This window comes from Pituophis catenifer, unplaced genomic scaffold (assembly GCF_029215685.1).
Source record: "Pituophis catenifer annectens isolate HBS135680 unplaced genomic scaffold, rPitCat1.0.hap2 SCAF_15, whole genome shotgun sequence".
NCBI lineage: Eukaryota > Metazoa > Chordata > Lepidosauria > Squamata > Colubridae > Pituophis > Pituophis catenifer.
In genome coordinates this window covers 6,305,670-6,328,006 of record NW_027256895.1, presented here as the reverse complement: position 1 = coordinate 6,328,006, position 22,337 = coordinate 6,305,670, and the positions used below count along the sequence as shown (strand labels likewise).

The 22,337-nt window shown below is 37.6% G+C and overlaps 1 protein-coding gene across 1 annotated transcript; it reads left to right on the top strand.

Annotated features, from left to right (window-relative positions):
- The first annotated feature begins 1,588 nt into the window (after positions 1-1,588).
- LOC139324804 (vomeronasal type-2 receptor 26-like) lies at positions 1,589-19,289 on the top strand. The gene is made up of 5 exons (XM_070954553.1): positions 1,589-1,879; positions 8,238-9,101; positions 15,084-15,311; positions 17,043-17,169; positions 18,388-19,289. Exons 1-5 carry the CDS (start codon positions 1,589-1,591, stop codon positions 19,287-19,289), a joined length of 2,412 nt encoding a protein of 803 aa, XP_070810654.1.
- Positions 19,290-22,337: the final 3,048 nt, after the last annotated feature.

Here is a 22,337-nt window from a genome sequence, read left to right as displayed (position 1 = left end):
GACTACCAGTGAAGGCTTTCAAAAAGAGACTGGACAACCATATGTCTGAAATGATATAGGGTCTCCCAAAGGTGCTTTTTCAAGAGATACAGTAACTGGACTTTCTCTTCTTTCTTTGAAGATGATTTGCTTCTCAGAGCTGAAGAAGCTTCTTTTGATGAGAAGTGAAACATCTTTAAAGAAAAAACAGAAAATCCAATTGCCTCTTGAAAAAGCATCTTTAGGACAACCATGACCCTGATGACTGAGAATCTCCACAGACAGATATAGGATCTCCTACTCAAGCAGGAGGTTGGACTGGAAGACCTACGAGGTTCCTTCCAACTCTATTATTCTATCTTCTGAGACCTTTTGCTTCTTATGCAAGAAGCTTCATCAGTTATAATGCTATAGATTATACAACAGTTATAATGTTATAGGTTACACATAATGTTCATTGGTTATCATTATAACTGATGCAGCATCTTTGAGCAGAATCTCAAAGGTGTTTTTTCAAAAAGCAACTGGACAACTATATCAGCTATGATCTGGATGACTGATAGTCTACACTGATACCTTGGAAAATGATGACACAAATAAAGAAACAGTCCAGTTGCCTTTTGCAAGAAAAAATGCAACTTTGAGAGAATATGTTTGTGTGTGTGTGTGTGTGTGTGTGTGTGTGTTTTGGTCACTACACCTGCAAATATTAGCCAGACTGACAACAAAGGTGGAACTGAGGAACTTTGTCTGTGAGAGATAATGTTTCATAAACTATGATACCTTACTCAGTATTAGCACTACTGTTAAGTAACCAATGCATTGGTCCATCCTTATGGATAATTCTTTTTATTTTGAAACATTGGCTTAAGATTCTAGAGAAAGGTAAAGTGCTAGGAAACAACAACAAAAATAGTCAGCCTCTCTTTTCTTTGATGGGAAAACAGTTACAATATCCAGCTTGCAAAATAAAATAAATAAATAAATAAATAAAGTGTGACTATATTAAAGATATACTTTTATGCTGCCATATTTTATAACCAGTTGACTTGAGCTGTGGTTTTTCCATTCATTTATAATAATGCAATAAACTTGATGTCAGTTACAATTTTCTATGCATATGGAACTTTCTATTCAACATTTCCTTGTCTTCTCATGAAAATAACAATTGTGTTTTTGTCCTTGCAGTCCCTGTGCTCCATCACTTCTTCATTTTTTTCCTTTAATAGCTTCTGTGCTAAAAAATAAATTTATTGATCAATTGATTCAATATGTACAACAACCCCTCTTACCAAATAATTCTAAATGGTGAACAATGTTTTTTTTTTTTTTAAAAAATACAATTACAATTAAAAATTCAATTCAATAAAAAAATTAATATTTCTTATAGTGTTGCATTTAATTGATTCCAATCTCTCCAGTTTTTTATTGCAATCACAGTTTAAAAACCAGGTGGACTTATGTAATTGAATTTAGAAAAAAACATCAAGTAAAAGAGTGTTTTTGCAAACATGAATAGGATGCTGGCTAAGGATGTTTTGTAGCTTTGTAAACATTGGAAGCGTGATTTCTGCACATGTTTGGAAAAGAATGCACTTCTATTTTCAGTATGGTGATAAAGTTCTACCAGCATGCCCTTGCCGTGGCCTTTGCTGTGAAGGAGATCAATGAGGATCCCCAGTTCTTGCCTAATGTTACCCTTGGAATCCATATCTACGACAGCTACTTTGATGCAAAGATGACTTATCGGACCACCTTGGACCTCCTCTTCAAATCAAGGAGCTTTCTTCCCAACTACAAATGTACTAGACAGAGGAACCTGATAGCCATCATTGGAGGACTTGGTTCTGATACCTCTTTTTACATGGCAGATATCCTTGGTCTCTACAAGATTCCACAGGTAGGGGTTTTGCAGTATAAAACATGGAAATTACGTTTTTTTTTTCTCACATTAAACTCCTGGTGATTCTAAAAGGAGGAAAGGGTAATTGAAAGGCTAATTAACTGCATCCAGGTTTGGTCACCACACTGTAAAAAAAGATGTTGAGACTCTAGAAAAAGTGCAGAGGAGAGCAACCAGGATGATTAGGGGACTGGAGACTAAAACATATGATAAACGGTTGCAGGAACTGGGCATGGCTAGTCTAGTGAAGAGAAGGACCAGGGGAGACATGATAGCAGTCTTCCAATATTTGAGGGGCTGTCCCAGAGAGGAGGGGGTCAGGCTATTTTCCAAAGCACCAGAAGGCCAGACAAGGAATAATGGATGGAAACTGACCAAGGAGAGATTCAACCTAGAAATGAGGAGGAACTTTCTGACTGAGAACAATCTACCAATGGAACAGAAGTTTTATTATTATTATTTTACACAAAAATGACAGTATACACAGCAAACGAGATAACTATGCTGGATTTCATATCCCACATCACTAGTCGAACACTTCCCAAGCGTTTAGGACTGCATGATGTATTGGCGGATTATGCATGCAGATCCCAGTAAGGTGGCCTTCTGCAGCTGACCAATGGTGATCTTGTCAGCGCCAATTGTGTTTACGTGCTTGCCTAGGTCTTTAGACACAGCACCCAGTGTGCCGAGTACCACTGGAACCACCTGCACTGGTTTATGCCAGAGTCTCTGCAGTTCGATTCTCAAGTCCTGATATCTGGTGACTTTTTCAAGTTGTTTCTTGTCGATTCTGCTGTCACCAGGTATGGCAATGTCAATGATACACACCTTTTTCTTCTCCACAATCGTGATATCCGGGGTATTGTGTTCCAAAGCTTTGTCAGTCTGTATTCGGAAGTCCCACAATAGTTTTGCATGCTCATTTTCAACCACTTTTTCAGGCTTATGATCCCACCAGTTCTTTGCTACAGGCAGATAGTAGTTGTGACACAAGTTCCAGTGGACCATCTGAGCGACTGTGTTGTGACATTGTTTGTAGTCAGTCTGAGCTATTGTCTTGCAACTGCTCAGTATGAGATCAATGGTTTCATCCGCTTCTTTGCAGAGTCTGCATTTGGGGTCATCAGCAGATTTTTCTATTCTGACTTTGATTATCTTCGTTCTGATGGCTTGTTCCTGGGCTGCAAGAATCAGGCCTTCTGTTTCTTTCTTCAGTGTTCCGTTGGTCAGCCATAACCAGTTCTTTTCCTTATCTACTTTTCCTTGGATCTTCTCAAGGAACTGTCCATGCAGTTCCTTGAGAAGATCCAATCCACCAATGGAACAGAAGTTGTATTATTATTATTATTATTATTATTATTATTATTATTATTATTTAATCTTTAGTGAGATTCACAGCCTTTGAGGCTGGTTAATAGCTCAGCAGCTCGAGTCCTAACCAAGGACCTAGGAACTGTTAAGGTATCGTTGGAGGATGTAAGCTGTTCCGAATAAGGTGGTTTTTTGTAGATTTCATTTTTATTTTTATTTTTTATTATTATTATTATTATTATTATTATTATTATTATTATTATTCACAAAATGACAGTATACACAGCAAACGAGATAACTATGCTGGGTTTCGTATCACAAATCACTAGTCGAACACTTCCCAAGCATTTAGGACTGTGTGATGTATTGGCGGATTATGTGAGCAGATCCTGGTAAGGTGGCCTTCTGCAACTGACCACTGGTGATCTTGTCAGCACCAATTGTTTTTAAATGCTTGCTTAGGTCTTTAGGCACAGCACCCAGTATGCCGAGTACCACTGGGACCACCTGCACTGGTTTATGCCAGAGTCTCTGCAGTTTGATTCTCAAGTCCTGATATCTGGTGACTTTCTCAAGTTGTTTCTCATCGATTCTGCTGTCACCAGTTATGGCAATGTTGACGATCCACACTTTTTTCTCCACAATCGTGATATCCAAGGTATTATGTTCCAAAACATCATCATCATCATCATCATCATTATTATTATTATTATTATTATTATTATTATTATTATTATTTAATCTTTGGTGAGATTCACAGCCTTTGAGGCTGGTTAATAGCTCAGCAGCGCGAGTCTTAAGCACGGACCTAGGAACCGTTAAGGTATCATCGGAGGATGTAAGCTGTTGCGAGTAAGGTGGTTTTTTGTAGAGTCAAAATGTTCAAGTCCGGCAAATTTAGAATTTCTAAATAGTGGAGTACCCAACACCTTTGGGTATTGCTCCAAGGGCTCCAATTACAATCGGGACAACACACGATTTCTTTGTCCACAGTCGCTCAACTTCAATTTGCAAGTCCCGGTACTTTGTGATTTTTTCTTGCTGCTTATCTTCAATCCATGCATCACCAGGTATTGCAATGTCAATGAACCATACTTTTTTCTTTTCAACTATTGTTATGTCAGGTGTGTTGTGGACCAAGTGTCTGTCAGTCTGAATCCTAAAGTCCCACAAGATCTTGAGTTTCTCATTCTCTAAAACTTTCTCAACCTGATGTTCCCAGTGGTTTTTGCTGTACTCAAGTCCAAACTTCTGGCACAATTTCAAGTGAATGATCTTAGCAACATGGTCATGGCGTTGTAGGTAATCAGTTTGTGAAATTTTGCTGCACCCACTGATCAGGTGGTCGACTGTCTCATCTTTCTCATTGCAGAGGCGGCATTTGCTGTTGGTGGTAACATGTTGAATTTTTGCCTTCATGCAGTTTGTGGCTAGGGCTTGTTCTTGAGCTGCCAAAATAAAGCTTTCAGTTTCTTTTTTCAGTACTCCTGATCTTAACCAGTTCCAAGTTAGTTTCTGGTCAGCTTTGCCTTCAATACTTTTCAAGTATTGGCCATGCAGAGCTTTGTGTTTCCAATTTGCAGCTCGCTGCTCAATTACTTCTTTCTTATATTCTGCTTTTGTTTTACTTGTCTTTAAAAGGCCTCCTTTATTTACTTCCTTAATCATTGGTTCTTCACTTTTCTGGTTGTAATCATTCAAGCTGCATTTTTCTTTTTTCACAGTCTGCTTTACTTGTAGGAGTCCTCGATCACCCTCTGCTCTTGGTAAATATAATCGGTCAACATCACTTTTAGGGTGCAAGGCATGATTCATTGTCATAAGCTTCCTTGTTTTTCTGTCCAAATTGTCTAACTCCATCTGGGTCCAGTCAATTATTCCTTCAGAGTATCTAATCACAGGTATAGCCCAGGTATTTATGGCTTTTATGATGTTTCCTCCACTCAATTTGGACATTAATATCTTACGAATTCAGCGAATGTACTTGGCTAAAGTTAATTCCTTGACTTTATTATTCATTAAGTCAGAGGCTTCTAAAATCCCCAAGTACTTGTAGCCTTCTTCTGATTTTACCGCCTTTATCATTTCTTCATTCTCTAGTTCTATTCCATCCTCTTCTATGATCTTGCCTGCTTTGGTTGCTATTGTTGCACATTTGTCAATTCCAAACTGCATACCGATGTCTTGGCTGAATTCTTTTGTGTTTTCAATTAATAAATTCAGTTCAGCTTTTGTTTTACCAAACAGTTTCAAATCATCCATGTACATCAAGTGCGAGATTTTCAGTCCTTTCTTTGCAAGTTCGTATCCACAGTTCATCTTCTTCAAAATGATTGTCAGTGGTAGCATTGAGAGTATAAAAAGTAGGGGTGAAAGGAAATCGCCCTGGAAAATTCCTCGTTTAATTTCAACTTCACCCAGTTCTTCTTCATTAGCCATAAGTTTCGTTTTCCAGAGGTTCATTGAAGATTCCATGAATTTTTGTATGTTGATGCTGATGCCTAATATTTCCAGGCATTTCTTGATCCAGCTATGGGGAACTGAATCAAACGCTTTCTTATAGTCTATCCAAGCCATGAACAGGTTGGTTCGTCTTTTCTTTGAGTTCTTTAGGATTAGCTTGTCAATCAGCAATTGATCCTTTGTTCCTCTTGAGTTTTTGCAGCATCCTTTCTGTTCTACAGAAAGCAAGTTATTTCTTTCCAGGTATCCATAGATTTGGTTTGCAATGATACCAGTAAGAAGCTTGTATGTTGTTGGCAAACAGGTGATTGGACTATAGTTTCCAGGGTCCTTTCCTTTTTCTTTATCTTTTTCGATCAAAAATGTCCTTCCAGTCATCCATTCATCATTTTCAGGTGTTTTTAGGATCTGGTTCATCTGGGTTACCAATTTTTTGTTTTTTTGTTTTTGTTTTTTTATATCATCATCATTATTATTATAATTATTATCATCATTATTATTATTTTCATGTATTTTATGACAGATACAAGTGTAAAAATAATTATAAATACATGTAAAAGATATGAATAAAAGAAAACATTAGGACAGGAGACGGTAGGCACGCTGGTGCGCTTATGCAGACCTCTTAGGAATGGGGTGAGGTCTACAGTAGACAGTCTAAGGTTAAAGTTTTGAGGATTTAGGGAAGAAACCACAGAGTCAGGTAGTGGATTCCAGGCATTGACCACTCTGTTACTGAAGTCATATTTTCTGCAATCGAGTTTGGATCGGTTTACCATGAGTTTGGTAGGACATTTGATAGGACATTGTAGCAGATGATTTTATGTACTATGCGTAGGTCAGACCAAAGACAGTGAAGTTTTAAATTGTCTAAGCCCAAAATGTTGAGTCTGGTGGCATAAGGTATTTTGTTGCAAATAGAGGAGTGGAGGACTCTTCTTGTGAAATATCTCTGGACTCGTTCAATTGTATTAATGTCCAATATGTAGTGCGGGTTCCAGGCAGATGAGCTGTATTCAAGAATTGGTCTGGCAAAAGTTTTGTATGCCCTAGTTTGCAGTTCAATATTACCGGAGAAGAAGCTACACAATATTAAGTTAACAACTCTTAATGCTTTTTTAGCAATGCTGTTACAGTGAGCTCTGGCACTAAGATCATCTGAGATGAGTACTCCAAGGTCTTTAACAGAGTGAGGTCGTCCGTTAGGTCATTTATTTTGTCATGTATTTTGTGTTCTGATTTTGCCAATGTGTTAAAAAGAGCATTGGCTGAGATTTGGAGTTGCCAATTGTTTGACCATTCTGACACATAGTCAAGGTCTTATTGTAGAGTAGCAGCACTGTCAATGGTGTTGAATAGTTTTACATCATCCGCAAAGAGAATGCAGTTGCTTATAATATGATCGCAAAGGTCATTTATATAAAGTATAAAGAGTGTGGGTCCTAAAACTCTGCCTTGGGGGACACCACTCTTAAGAGGTGCAGGGTTAGATAAGGGATTCCCTATTTTGACTGCTTGCTGACTGTTTGATAGGAACGCAGCTATTCCAGCTCATGCAGGAAACCAGAAATGCCATAAGATTTTAGTCTTAGAAGTAGCTTGTCGTGTACCACTGAATTGAAGGCTTTACAGAAGTCTATATAAATTGCATCTATTGATTTACCCTGGTCGAGTTTTGAAGTCCATATGTTTTTGCAGTGTAATAGTTGCAGATTGCAGGACAATGTTTTTCTAAAGCCAAATTGTTTGTTAGAGAGTAGGTTGTTAGTCTCTAAGTAGATGGTAATGGATTGGTTTATGATTGTTGCCTTCGGAAGCTGTGAGAGCTTCATCACTTGAGACTTTCAAGAAGAGATTGGACTACCATTTATCAGAAATTGTGTAGGGTCTCCTGCTTGAGTAGGGGTCTGGACTAGATGACCTGTTAGGTTCAGCTTGCAGCTTACTCCTAACTTGTTGGTCAGGCAATATATCTGTTTCTTTAAGAAACAACTGAGCCACGTAATCAGGGTTTGCTGAACCCTGTAATTAGGCTACAGTGCATAAATAAGCAGCACAGAGAAGCGTTCGTTCTTCCTGCTTCTTCCGGATTGATACCTGATTGTATCCTGTTGCTTACTGCGTCTGTTATATGGTACTGTATACCAAGAGTTACTAAAGTCTGTTTGCTTTGGTAAGGGAAGATACTTACCGGACTGATATTACTGTTTATGACCTTGGACTGTTTTACTTACACCGAGACTGCTTGTTATCTATAAAGTATTTTTCTCACACGAGCCGCACGTTTATCTCCTTCCCTGTGTGTTTCTGCTCTGCTCGTTGCACATGCAACAAATACTTTTTACACACACTCTAACATGACCAATGAAGTCCCTTCCAACTCTGACCAAAAAATATTACTGGAAATGCATTATGCACTAATACTTCAAAATCAGTTCCCAAACTAATCCATGGTTTTCTATGCATTGACAAGTTATTTAAAAAATGGTAGCAAAATCAGACATACAGAGATGAAGCTGTCCGCTGGTTTTAAAACTCATAATTATATTTTTAACTCACCTATATATTATATTTGTAGCTCACCTATGGTGCACTGGTCCCTGGGAAGATTGATTCAACTCTCGTCCCTTTGTTCTATTCCATGGTCTCCAACGAAGCCCAACAATATTTGGGGATTCTTAAATTGCTTCAACATTTTGGATGGACCTGGATCGGGATCTTCATTCATGACAATGACAATGGACAGAAGTTCCTGCAGACTCTGGAAGCTTTGCTTTTCCAGAATGGCATCTGCACAGCTTACAGACAAAAAATCCCACAGCGCGTCTCTTTGGAAAACTTTGAAGAAATGACTGAAATAACCTCGTATATCGATGTACCTTTAACTGATCAGAAAACCAAGGTGTTCCTCCTCTATGGAGAATCAGTGACGCTGGCCCAGCTGAGGACAATTCTACTCGTACAAGAACTCAGAAATAAGTTAAAAGATTCATTTAAGAAAGTATGGGTCATGACGAGTAGAATTGATTTCACACTATCCTTCCTGCAAAGAAGTTGGGACCTGAACGTTTTCCAGGGTGCCATTTCTTTTTCATTTCACTCAAGAGAACTTCCGGGGTTCAGTAAGTTTCTTGAGGGCATAAAACCATCCAGTACCAAAAGTCAGGGCTTCCTGAATGAGTTTTGGGAACGAGCATTTGACTGTACTTTTCCAGATCCTGGTATGGAAATAGAGAAGAATGAAATGTGTACTGGCAAAGAGAGATTACAGGACCTCCCTGGGCCTCTCTTTGAGATGGGAACCACTGTACATAGCTACAGTATCTATAACGGTGTTTATGCCACAGCACATGCTTTGAATGCCATGTTGTCCTCTCAGTCCCATCAGAGATCCTTCAGGAAGGTTCAAAATGCTGAACTTTTTGAGCTGCAACCTTGGCAGGTAATTGTAAAAACAACGGAACACTTTTTTTAAAAAAAATTAAACATTTTAAAAAACAAAACAAAAAGAAAGCTTTAACAATTTTTCCTTTTCAACAGTTTTGCATCAGTAAAAAATTTCTTACTCATACATTTTTTCTCCCTTATTCTAATGTATCTTTTGTACATATTCTTCTAATATTAATTAATTTATTTACATATATACATATAAATACCCCTGTACACAATTTCATTTCTACAGTTTTTGTTTCCTCATATTTGTTATTGTACTTCTACTCAGTGGAGGGATTCAAGTAATTTAACAACCGGTTCTCTGCCCTAATGATTTCTTCCAACAACCAGTTTGCCAAACTGCTCAAAAAGTTAACAACCGGTTCTCCCGAAGTGGTGCGAACTGGCTGAATCCCACCATTGCTTCTACTCCTATTTCAACCATTATTTAATTTTTCCTTGCCTTTTATCTCTCTCCTCCACCCATTCATACCATTTCTCCCACACTAAGTAATATTCTGTTTCCTCTTTTTCTTGTATCTCCTTTGTAAGTTTATCCATTTCCGCACATTCCAAAACTTTTCTGATCAAATTATCTTTGGTTGGTATATTACTGTTTTTCCAATTCTGAGCGTAGATTATTCTTGCTGCTGTGATAATATGAATAATTAAATATTGTATTTCTTTTTCATATGACCTTAGGAGTATTTCTAGTAAAAATATTTCTGGCCTCATCTCCGTACGTTGTTTGGTTATTTCTTCTAATTGTGATCTGATTTTACTCCAATATTGTTTTGCTTTATGACAGGACTGCCACATATGGTAATATGTTCCCTTTTGCTGTTTGCATTTCCAGCATGTTGATGAAGTATTGGGAAACATCTTTGCCAAACTTTTGTACATGTTTTCTTTATAGGATACAGACATTGTCAGTTTTTAATTTTTGTTCCATTTATCCAATTCAATGTTATATCCAAAATTTTTCGCCCAAATTATCATATTTTCCTTAACTACCTTTCTCTTCCAATTTGTACCTTAATAGATAGTTATAATTTTTTTTTCCAATTTATTTTCTGTGCCTTGGAGGATTTTATCTAATTCATGTATTTTTCTTTGGAATCCATATTGTATCAAATCTGTCTTATATCTAGATTTTATTTGCATGTAAGGCCACCAATGTTTGTACCCTGTTCTTTTAATTCCTGCCTTGTTTTCAATTCCCCTTGACTATTTAACAAATCTTTATATCTTTTAATTTTGTCAATGTCTAATGCATTTGGATAAATTTGTCTCCATTAAGGATAACCATTCTGGAATTTTATCATAGTGATACTTTTTTTTTTATCCCTTGCCATGTTTGTAGTAGTGGCTCTCTGATTAAATGTCATTGAAAATAATTATGTTGTGATTCGACCAGAAGCATTGCGGTGAGACAGTCGGGGATTAGCAGGCTCTGATGAGCCCCGTGAAATCCCGGGCTGATGAACCGCTGCAGAGGGGTCTTTGGACCAGATCTGTCCTGCAGGGACAGAGAAGAAAGAGAGGCACCTCAGAAGACCAAGAGGAACAGGCAATTTCCTCAGAGGTTGGAGGTTTTTCTCTCTGACTTTGCAGCAGAGGGCGGCGGCCATTACGACCACCAGTAAACTGGGGCAACCAGATTAAGCAATGGGCAGGAGTGTAGAATTGAACAGAATATTGAAGCTGGGTGAGTGATATTTAACTCATAGGCAGAAAGAAAGAAAAAAAGACTTTTAAAATAACTGTAAAGTCCTGGAGCTATAATAGCGGATAATAGGCATGAAGGACTGAAGAAGATTAAGGCGGATATTATAAAGTGATAAAATCCGACTAGAAGGAGAATTAAAAAAAAAAAATCAGAAGAATTAAGAACCCGAAAAGATTATTTTTAATTTGGAAACTTTAAAGAGAGGAAGATTAAAAGAGTAAAGAAAAAATTGTAATAGAAGGACTGGTTAATGACTTTAAATTGAAACTAAATTGGAATGCAATGCACAATTTGGACTATGTATATTTGGACTGAATTTTAAATTAGAAAAGAGAAATAGAAAAGAGAAAAAAGAGGACTATAACATAACTTCAATTGGAACAATATCAACTTAAAAAGAATAAAATGGTGCAGGAACTGAAGGAAATGATGATAACAATGTATTTATCACTGAAAACTGAAAATAAGGGAAATGACTAAAATGATGCATGGAAAATTGAAACTTGATGATCAGAAAATTGACTTAGGATATACTGAAGTTGAAAAAAAAAGAATAAGAAGCAAGAAAAAGAGACTGATAATAAAGAAGAAGACAAAGACAAGGAGACTGATTATGGAAAATTAAATGATTATTTGGGTAGCAATAATAAAAAGGAGAACTTTAAAAATTACATGGGGCTTAACAATGGAAAAAATAGAAAAAGGGGAAAGAAACAAAAAAAGAAAAGAGGGTGGACTAGAAAGAATATATAAAAAACTTAAATGATTACACTGGGATTATCAGTGACAAAATAAGAAAAAGGGGAAAGGGATGGAAAATAACGGGAAAGATACAGCAAAATAAAAGAGTTTATGATTTTAAAAAACAAAATTATTACATTGGGACTAAAAGTGGAAAGATAAGAAAAAGGGAAAAGAGAGTTCAGGATTTTAAAATACAAAAAAGAAGAAGAAAAAGAAAAAGAAAAGAAAATATAAAGATGGGAAGGGAGAAAGAAATGGAAGAGAAATATGGGGTAAAGGAAATGACTACTAGGGTATTGGATTATGGATTAATTAGATATATTTAACTGGTCCTTATAAAAATGTTATAAAAAGGTTGAAGTATATTATTTGGAATAGTTACTAAAGAAAAAACTATTTGAGACTGGAATAAGAGAATTTAAGAAAATAATTGGGAATTGTATTATATTATAAGTTAATATGAAGAAATGAACTGTATCTTTAAAGAATTAATGAAGGGTACCGTAACAAATGGAATATTTTTAATTATATATTTGGAACTTAATTAAATAAGAAAAGAAAGTTGAAATGATATTGGATTATGAATTACTTAGATATATTTAATTGGTCTTGATAAAAATGTCAAAATGTACTATTTGGAATAATTAGTAAAGAAAAAACTATCTGAGATTGGAATAAGAGAATTCAAGAAAATAATTGGGAATTGTATTATGTTATATGAATTTAAATATAGGGGTATTGAAGTAAGATTGATATTTAATTGATTTTTTTTTCTTTATTGAATATGTTTAACTGTTGAAATGTATTATTTGGAATAGTTGATAAAAGAATTATTGGTGAGTAGAATAAGAATTTCATTTCATTTCATTTCATTTTATTAGATTTCTATACCGCCCTACTCCTGAAGGACTCAGGGCGGTGCACAGCCAAACAATAAAAACACATACAATACAAAATTTAAAAAATAGAATAAAATCAAATTAAATAATTTTGGCCCCGACAAATTTAAAACCCCAAACTTTTAAAACCAATTTAAAATTGAATATATAAAATACCAAAAGATATTTAAAATTTTAAAAATCTTTTATAAAAGAGGGGGAAAATTAGGCCAGGCCGGCCTGGTGAAATAGTAAGTTCTTTAAGGCGCGGCGGAAGGTGCGCAGATCCGGGATCCTCCGTATCTCTGGGGGGAGCTCGTTCCAGATAGTAGGTGCCCCCACAGAGAAGGCTCTCCCCCTGGGGGCCGCGAGTCGGCATTGTTTGGCTGACGGCACCTGGAGGAGCCCCTCTCTATGGGAGCGTAGCGGCCAGTGGGAGGCTATTGGTGGTAGTAGGCGGTCCCGCAAGTACCCGGGTCCTAAGCCATGGAGCGCTTTAAAGGTGGTAACCAGAACCTTGAAGCGCACCCGGAAGACCACCGGGAGCCAGTGCAGCTCGCGCAGGAGGGGTGTTACATGGGAACGCCATGTCGCTCCCATTACCACCCGCGCGGCCGCACTCTGCGCCAGCTGGAGCCTCCGGGTGCTCCTCAAGGGGAGCCCCATGTAGAATTTAAGGAAAGAATTTAAGGAAATAATTGGGGATAGTATTATGTTCTGTGAATTTAAATTTAGGGGTTCAAATTTTAAGGAGGGAAAAGAAAAAAGGAATTATACTAGCATGAAACATTAAGATGAAGGGTAATATTGTTTTTTTTTTTAATTTAGAGAAAATAAAAGATATGAGAAAAATTGAATATATAAAATTGTGTTAAAAATGAACAAAAATCTGTACAAATTTAAAACAGGGCCAATATTCTGTGCAGAAAAGATGCATTGTATGTCTGTTTGTATGTTTTAAAAAATAAAAAAACTTTACAAAAAGAAAGAAAAGAAAATAGTTATTTTTTCCGTCCAATAAAAAGGAATGCCACCCTCTCTGTAAATCATATCCCTCTAATGTTAAAATTCTTTTGTTTTGGAGGATTTTATCTAATTCATGTACTTCTCTTTGGAATCCATAGTGTATCAAATCTGTCTTATATCTAGATTTTATTTGCATGTAAGGCTACCAATCAACGTCTGTACCTTGTTCTTTTAATTCCTGCCTTGTTTTCAATTCCTCTTGACTATTTAACAAATCTTTATATCTTTTCATTTTGTCAATGTCTAATGCATTTGGGTAAATTTGTGCCTCCATTGTGAATAACCATTCTGGAATTTTATCATAGTGATTCTTTTTTATCCCTTGCCATGTTGTAGTAATGCCTCTCTGATTAAGTGTCACTGAAAATAGTTATGTTGTCTATTTTTTCCCTCCCATAAAAAGGAATGCCACCCTCTCTCTAAATCGTATCCCTCTAATGTTAAAATTCTTTTGTTTCATAATCCCATCTAGTCTTTGATCCATATAAGTGATGTTGCTTTATAGTAAATTTCCCAATCTGGGAGTCCAAATCCTCCTCTTTCTCTACTATCTTGCAGTGACTGTATTTTGATTCTTGATTTTTTCCCCTGCCAAATATAATGCACACCAGAACAAAAAGGCACAAGGGCAGCTTTTTCCCGAATGCCATCCTTCTGCTGAACAACTAATTCCCACAATACTGTCAAATTAACTAGTAAGACTGTATTAGTATTCTTCTTCTCTTCATCCTAAGTAGTACCTATTTCTTCCCACTTATGGCTATATCCATGTTGTTTGTATCTTTACAACTTATATTGTTTTTATTGTTTCCTAGTATGATTTGATTACTTATTAGTATCCTATGACTATCACTAAGTGTTGTATCTTATGATTCTTGATGAATATATTTTATTTTTTCTTTTTGTACACTGAGAGCATATGAACCAAAGACAAATTCCTTGTGTGTCCAATCACACTTGGCAAATAAAGAATTCTATTCTATTCTATTCTATTCTATTCTATTCTATTCTATTCTATTCTATTCTATTCTATTCTATTCTATTCTATTCTATTCTATTCTATTCTATTCTATTCCACGGAAAGAGATAGAGAAGAATTTAGCCTGAGGCTCATTTGAAGCATATGCACCAAAGACAAATTCCTTGTGTGTCCAATCACACTTGGCCAATAAAGAATTTTATTCTCTTCTCTTCTCTTCTCTTCTCTTCTCTTCTCTTCTCTTCTCTTCTCTTCTCTTCTCTTCTCTTCTCTTCTCTTCTCTTCTCTTCTCTTCTCTTCTCTTCGTTTCGCTTCGCCTCGCCTCGCCTCGCCTCCTATTCTATTCTATTCTATTCTATTCTATTCTATTCTATTCTATTCTATTCTATTCTATTCTATTCTATTCTATTCTATTCTATTCTATGTAAGTGATGGAAAAGAAATTAGCCTGAGACTCATTTGAAGTCTGTGAGGTCATAATATTCCTTGATCAGAATTAATGACTGGAATTAGGGAAGTAAAACTATGTCACCATAACTGCAAGCAGAAATGAAATCTAATGGTATTCATCCATTTTGTTTTCTTTCTTCTAAATGTTGTAAGATTTTCTTTTTTTCCCTCTTGGCTTTCCTTTAGCTCCATCCCTACCTTCAAAGGGTTTCTTTCAACAATTCTGCTGGCGAGACAGTGTCGTTCAATGAGCAAAAGGAAATGAGAGGTGGATTTGACATTGTGCACGTGGTCATTTTTCCAAACAGGTCCTTCGAGAGAGTGAAAATTGGATGGATCTATCCAAATGGAGCCCAAGAAGATGAATTTGTCATCAATGACAATATGATTTTGTGGCCTAGAGCTTTCAATCAGGTATGTATTCTTGTGGCTTCTTGAGAGAGCCCATGTTCTCCAGTTGAATCACCAACATTGATTTCACATCAAATCAGGTCTGGATTTAGCATAGGTAACATTGTCATGTTTGAAGGACCTCAGGCAAGAGTTCCTTCACTTCTCCATATCATTCCACTTGCTTCCTTGCCTGTACTTTCTCTTTTCCCCAGTTCCCAATTTTGGTTTCTCAATGGCTTTTACAAATTACCATATTTTTCAGAGTATAAGATGCACTAGAATATAAGACACATCTTAGTTTTTGGGGAGGAAAATAGGAATTCTGCCTATCAGGTATTCTTCTGGCTAGCATCCTTAGTCTGGTCAGCTTCAGCACATTAGTTTGCTGGTTTTGAGTGTGCATGCTTGCTTTTTATCCCCTGGTTGGGGATTAAAAAAACAGCTTCTAAAGCACAGCAGATCGTTGAAGAGAGAAGGAATGAGAAAAGCAGGCAAAGCACGGAAGATCGCTTCACTCGCTAGCACCTCATTAGGGCTGAAAAATAGCTTGTAAAACACAGCTGATTATTGGAGGGAGCAGCAATGAGAAAAGCAGGCAAAACATGGAAGATCACTTCACTTGCTAGTGCCTCATTACAGCTGAAAAAAAACTTCGAAAAAGCTACATTCGGAATATAAAACACACTCAAATTTTCATTTGGGGGGGGGAGTGCATCTTATACTCCGAAAAATAAATAATAGGACTGTATAATCTTTACTACAGAACCTTGGCAGTCAGACCAAATATGCCATAAGGCTGAACATCAGTCACTCTTACTGTCTTTCTTGGGAAACCTCAACCTTTCTGTTTTTATTAGCATCGGCAGAATCCTCTCTAAATCTGATTTCTACTTCAATTAAAGTACAAATGCAATATGTGATGCTTTGTTTATCTTATAGACTTGGGACCTAGATTCCTGTACATAGTACTGGCAGCCATTTTTTCTGGAAATATTTCTGTATACAGATAGCTCTTGACTTATGACCATATTTGGTACCAGATTTTCCACTGTTAAGCAAAGCAGCTGTTGAGTTGTGTGACTGACTTTACAACATTTTTCTTAAGGTTGTAAAGTGAATCACTACAGTTTGTGAGGCTAGACTGAAACTGCCATACCTAAAGATGAAGCAGGCATGGGTAGGCATGAACGTTGTCTAAAAGATTCCTTCAGGAGATAGATAAGAAGTTACTAAGTCTTTATGGAGATTCACGATCATCCAGAATTTGGTTGTCCCAAAGGTGCTTTTTCAAAACTCAGATGTTTTGCTTCTCATCCAAGAAATGTCTTCAATTCTAACTGAAGATCTCAAGAAGCTTCTTGGATGAGGAGCAAAATGTCTTCAGGGAAAAGCAAAATCTAGTTGCCTTATGGACAAGCATACTTGGGACAAATAACAAAGTCATTAACGAAATGAAGGAAAAATATCACCTTAAACCAGACAAAAGAAGTTCGGCTAGAGCAGATGGGAACACCCCCTCCCCAAATTCTCATAAATATGAACCAATTGCCAAGGATCTGGATTTTGATCACATGATTGCAGGGATTCTGCAAAGGTTGTAAGTGTGAAAAACGGCCATAAGTCACTTTTTTCAACCCTGCTGTAAACTCTGAATGGTCACTAAATGAACTGTTGTAAATCAAGGACCACCTGTACATAGAGATACCTGGATGTATCATTCTCATTCCAGTTTTTTTTTCCTACTTGTATTAGGTCTGTCCCCTTTCAGTGTGTAATGAACAGTGCCATCCTGGAAAACACAAGAAGAAAAAGGAAGAGGAAAAATTTTGTTGCTATGACTGTGTTCCTTGCCCTGAAGGGGAGATTTCAAACAAAACAGGTACAGTATCCATTGCTATAACAGTCTCTTGTTTTTTATCTTAAAGCAGTAATATAAGCAGCTGCATCAGGTAACTAACCAGAACTCTGAAACTGATGTCTCTTGAGTACATAGGCAGCATGATGTCAAGGAGTTCTGTTACTTTCCCACCAAAGTGGTACCTATTTATCTGCTCACATTTGCATGCTTTCAAAATGCTAGGTTGGCATAAGATGGGGCAAGGACAGGAGCTCACCTCATCACATGGCCTCGCTTCTCATTCAAAGTGTTTCACTTTTCATTCAAGAAGCTGAAGAAGAGCTGAAGAAGCTTCTTGGATGAGAAGCAAAGTGTCTTCAAAGAAAAACCAAAAAGTCCAATTGCCCCTTGAAAAAGCACCTTTGGAACTTCTGCTTATGTGAAATCCAAAGCAGTCCATGTTATTTTTGGTGGCTCTGAGTGAAGGTCATCCAGCTGACTTTCCATCTCAGGTGGGAGTAGAACTCACAATTTTCACAATGGTTTCTTGCTGAATGTCGTACTCATGAGGTCAAATTGATACAGAGAGAGAGAGAGAGAGGGAGGGAGGGAGGGAGGGAGGGAGGGAGGGAGAGAGAGAGAGAGAGAGAGAGAGAGAGAGAGAGAGACAGTCAGACAGGCACGCGCGCGCGCACACACACACACACACATATATATACAGAGATATATGAGAGATGTGGTGGCTCAGTGACTAAGACACTCAGCTTGTCAATCAAAAGGTTGGCAGTTCAGCAGTTGGAATCCCGAGTGCCCTGTAACCAGGTGAGCTCCCATTACTTGTCCCAGCTTCTGCCAACCTAGCAGTTCAAAAGCATGTAAAAAATGCAAGTAGAAAAATAGGGACTACCTTTGGTGGGATGGAAAGAGCATTCCATGTGCCTTTGGCATTTAGTCATGCTGGCCACATGACCATGAAGATGTCTTCAGACAGCACTGGTTCTTCAGCTTTGAAACGGAGATGAGCACTGCCTCCTAGAGAGTCAGGAATGACTAGCATATATGTGCGAGCGGAACTTTTACCTTACTATATATATATATATATATATGCACACATATAGATACACACATATAGATACATGTACACATAAACATACAGGATGTTACAACAACTCTGCTTGGGAGACAAAGTGCTGTACACAAGTTGACCTGAATTCTTTCTTCCTTTCTTCCTTCCTTCCTTTCTGTCCATCTGTCTTAAAGATATGGAAAAATGCTTCAAATGTCCAGAAGACCAATACCCAACCAAAGGAAAAGATGACTGCATCCACAAAGTTGTAACATTCCTTTCTTACAAGGAACTTCTAGGGTTTTCTTTGGCCTCCATTTCTATTTCATTGTCTTTGATCACTGCTCTCATATTAGGAATATTTCTTAAGCACAGAGATACCCCTTTGGTCAAAGCCAACAACCGGGACCTCACCTACATTCTCCTTATCTCCCTCCACTTCTGCTTCCTGTGTCCTCTCCTGTTCATTGGTCAACCCGGTGAAGTCACTTGCCTTCTCCGACAACCAACCTTTGGCATCATCTTCTCCGTGGCTGTTTCTTGCATCTTGGCCAAAACCCTCACTGTGGTTGTAGCCTTCATGGCTACCAGGCCAGGCTCCAACATGAAGAAGTGGATGGGAAAAAGAATGGCAACCTCCATTGTCCTTTTCTTCTCTCTCATCCAAGTTGGCGTTTGTGCCATCTGGCTAGGATCTTTCCCTCCATTCCCACAGTTGAACATGCATTCTTTGACCGAGGCCATCATCAATGAATGTAACGAAGGCTCTACAGTCATGTTCTCCTGTGTCCTAGGCTACATGGGCTTCCTAGCTCTTGCCAGCTTCTTTGTGGCCTTCTGTGCTCGCAAATTACCGGACAGCTTCAATGAAGCCAAATTCATTACCTTTAGCATGCTGGTATTTTGCAGTGTTTGGGTGCTATTTGTTCCAACTTACCTGAGCTCCACGGGAAAAGCCTTGTTGGCTGTGGAGATCTTCTCCATTTTAGCTTCTAGTGCTGGATTACTGGGCTGTATCTTTTTCCCTAAATGCTACATCATTCTGTTGAGACCTGAGATGAATACCAAGGATCAGTTAGTAAGAAGAAAGAACTGAAGAATTCAATTCCTTTACTTTCAGATACAATGGTGACTAATATGGGTAAGACTTTGGGATCAAAAAGTCACTCTAATGTCATTATATTTCCTAATATTATTCAGCATTTTGACCCAAACAATCTGAGTTCTCATTTTACTGGCCTTGGAAGGATGGAAGGATGGGTCAATCTTGAGTCAACCAGGATCAAACCTCTGACTTTGGGCACAGTTAGTCTAAAGGGCTATCCAAAGGATTTGCTGGAAAGCCCTGTCCATAACCATCTATTCCAACCTCTCTTGCAATTAGTATATGTGGTACCTTGCTCAATAGTAGTAACTGTGAGAGGGATCTTGGAGTCCTAGTGGATAATCATTTAAATAGGAGCCTGTTGTTTGCTGCAGCTGTCTAAAAAGCCAACACAGTTCTAGGCTGAGTAAACAGAGAGATAGAATCAAGATCATATGAAGTGTTAATACCACTTTATAAGGCCACTTTTGGAGTACTGCATCCAGTTTTGGTTGCCACGATTTAAAAAAGATGTTGGGACTCTAGAAGGAGTGCAGAGAAGAGCAACAAATATGTTTAGGGGACTGGAGGCTAAAACATATAAAGGACGGTGGCAGGAACTGAGTATGTCTAGTTTGATGAAAAGAAGGACTAGGGGAGACATGATAGCAGTGTTCCAATATCTCCGGGCTGCCACAAAGAAGAGGGAGTCAAGCTATTCTCCAAAGCACCTGAGGGTAGGAGAAGAAGCCATGGGTGGAAACTAATCAAGGAGAAGCAATTTAGAATTAAGGAGAAATTTCCTGACAGTTAGAACAATTAATCAGTGGAAAAACTTGCCTCCAGAAGTTGTGAATGCTCCAACACTGGAAGTTTTTAAGAAGAGATTTGTCTGAAGTGGTGTAGGGTTTGCTGCCTAAGCAGGGGGTTGGACTAGAAGACCTCCAAGTCCCTTCCAACTCTGTTATTCTATAATTCTAATTATAGAATGAAATGACTCAAAGCTGCCAGGTGCGTATGGTTGGGTGAGCATGGCTGGGTGGTTCACTACAACTAGGTGGGCACAGATGAATGTCATGGCCAGGTGGCCACACAAACTAACTTGATGCACACATACCCTTCCAAGCTCAAAGGAAGGGAAAAAATACAATTATTAACAAAAAGGTTGTTTAGGATTCCAAACCCAGCATTCAACGAATTATTCTCTGAATTAGCTCTCTCCGGATTTAGTCAAATCAATTTTGCTTCAGACAACCTATTGTTCAACTATTTCCCAAGAGAAAATAAGTCTGAACATGTCTATTATGCCTCTGATATTCAAAACTGGGAGGAGGGACCTGAAGTAAGTGAGTTTCTGAAGAGCTAATTTTTCAAATCTCTCCCTTTTTAATCTATTGATATCCATCTGAATTTAGAATGTTAGCAGGCTCAGCTGATACACATCGACTTGCATTTATCTCCTTGTTAAGTGGTAACCAATCTATTTTTCTCAAAAATGACAATGGTGCCAATCAGGGGCTGATGAAAATGGCAGTTGAAATGGACTAGACTGTACAAATGCAGGAAGCTGAGATTTTCTGTCAGACAATGAAACAATCTGTGATTTTGGCTCTGATATTTAACTTAGTGGGAGATATAGCCAATCTGAAATGTCACCAGAGTGATCTTATCCCCATTCCTCATGAGTGGTACCAGCCAGCTGACCTCCTCATTGGTGGGATGATCTCTCAGTTTCTGTATGCGTTCAGTGAAGATCTATTTGAGGAAATGCCTTCACAGGTCTCAGCTGAGTTTTCTGAGTAAGTGTTTTTACCTATGGAGATTCTCAGAAATCCAGGTCATAGCTGTCTCAAAGGTGTAATTTCTTTCAAAAGGCAAGTGGGTTGGTTTTTTTTATTATTATTTGAGGAAGTAGATAGAAAACTATCACTGAAGGCTTTCAAAAAGAGACGGGACAACCAGATGTCTAAAATGATATAGGGTCCCCCAAAGGTGCTTTTTCAAGAGGTAACTGGACATTCGTCACTTTCTTTGAAGATGATTTGCTTCTCATCCAAGAAGCTTCTTCAGCTCTGAAGGAGCTTCTTGGATGAGAAGTGAAATGTCTTCAAAGAAAAACCAGAAAGTCCAATTGCCTCTTGAAAAAGCACTGTTGGGACAATCATGACCCTGATGACTGAGAATCTCCACAGACAGATATACTGTAGGGTCTCCTACTCAAGCAGGAGGTTGGTTTAGAAGACTTACAAGTTTCCTTCGAACTCTATTATTCTATGTTCTAAGACATTTTGCTTCTTATGCAGGAAGCTTCATCAGTTATAATGCTATAGGTTATATAACATTTATGTTATATATTACACATAATGTTCATTGGTTATCATTATAACTGATGAAGCTTCTTGGAGAAGAATCTCAAAGCTCTTTTTCAAAAAGCAACTGGACAACTATATCAACTATGATCTGGATGACTGAGAATCTCCACTGATATCTTGGAAAATGATGATTCAAAGAGAGAAACAGCCCAGTTGTCTTTTGCAAGAAAAAAATGCACCTTTGAGAGAATATGTTTTTATTTGTTTGTGTCTGTGTCTGTGTATGTTGGTCACTACACCTGCAAATATTAGCCAGACAGTTAAGAAAGGTGGCACTGAGGAACTTTGTCTGTGAGAGATAATGTTTCATATGCTTGTTTCATTACAATAGCTTTCTCGGTATTAGCTGTACTGTTAAGTAACCAATGCATTGGTCCATCCTTAAAGAGCATTCCTTTTATTTTGAACCATTGGCCTAAGATTCCAGAGAAAAGTAAATTGCTAAGAAACAGCAAAAATGAAAATAAAATCAGACAGTATCTATTTTTCAGTTCATGAAAACAGTCACAATATCTAGTTTCATAATCATAACCATAAGTTTATTTGTCAAGCATATATAAGATAACAGGTAAAAGTATAAACATAATTTGAGTACATGAAAAGAGTAGGTAAAAAGGAATGTTAGGACAGGGACGGTAGGCACGCTGGTGCACTTATACACGCTCCTTACAGACCTCTTAGGAATAGG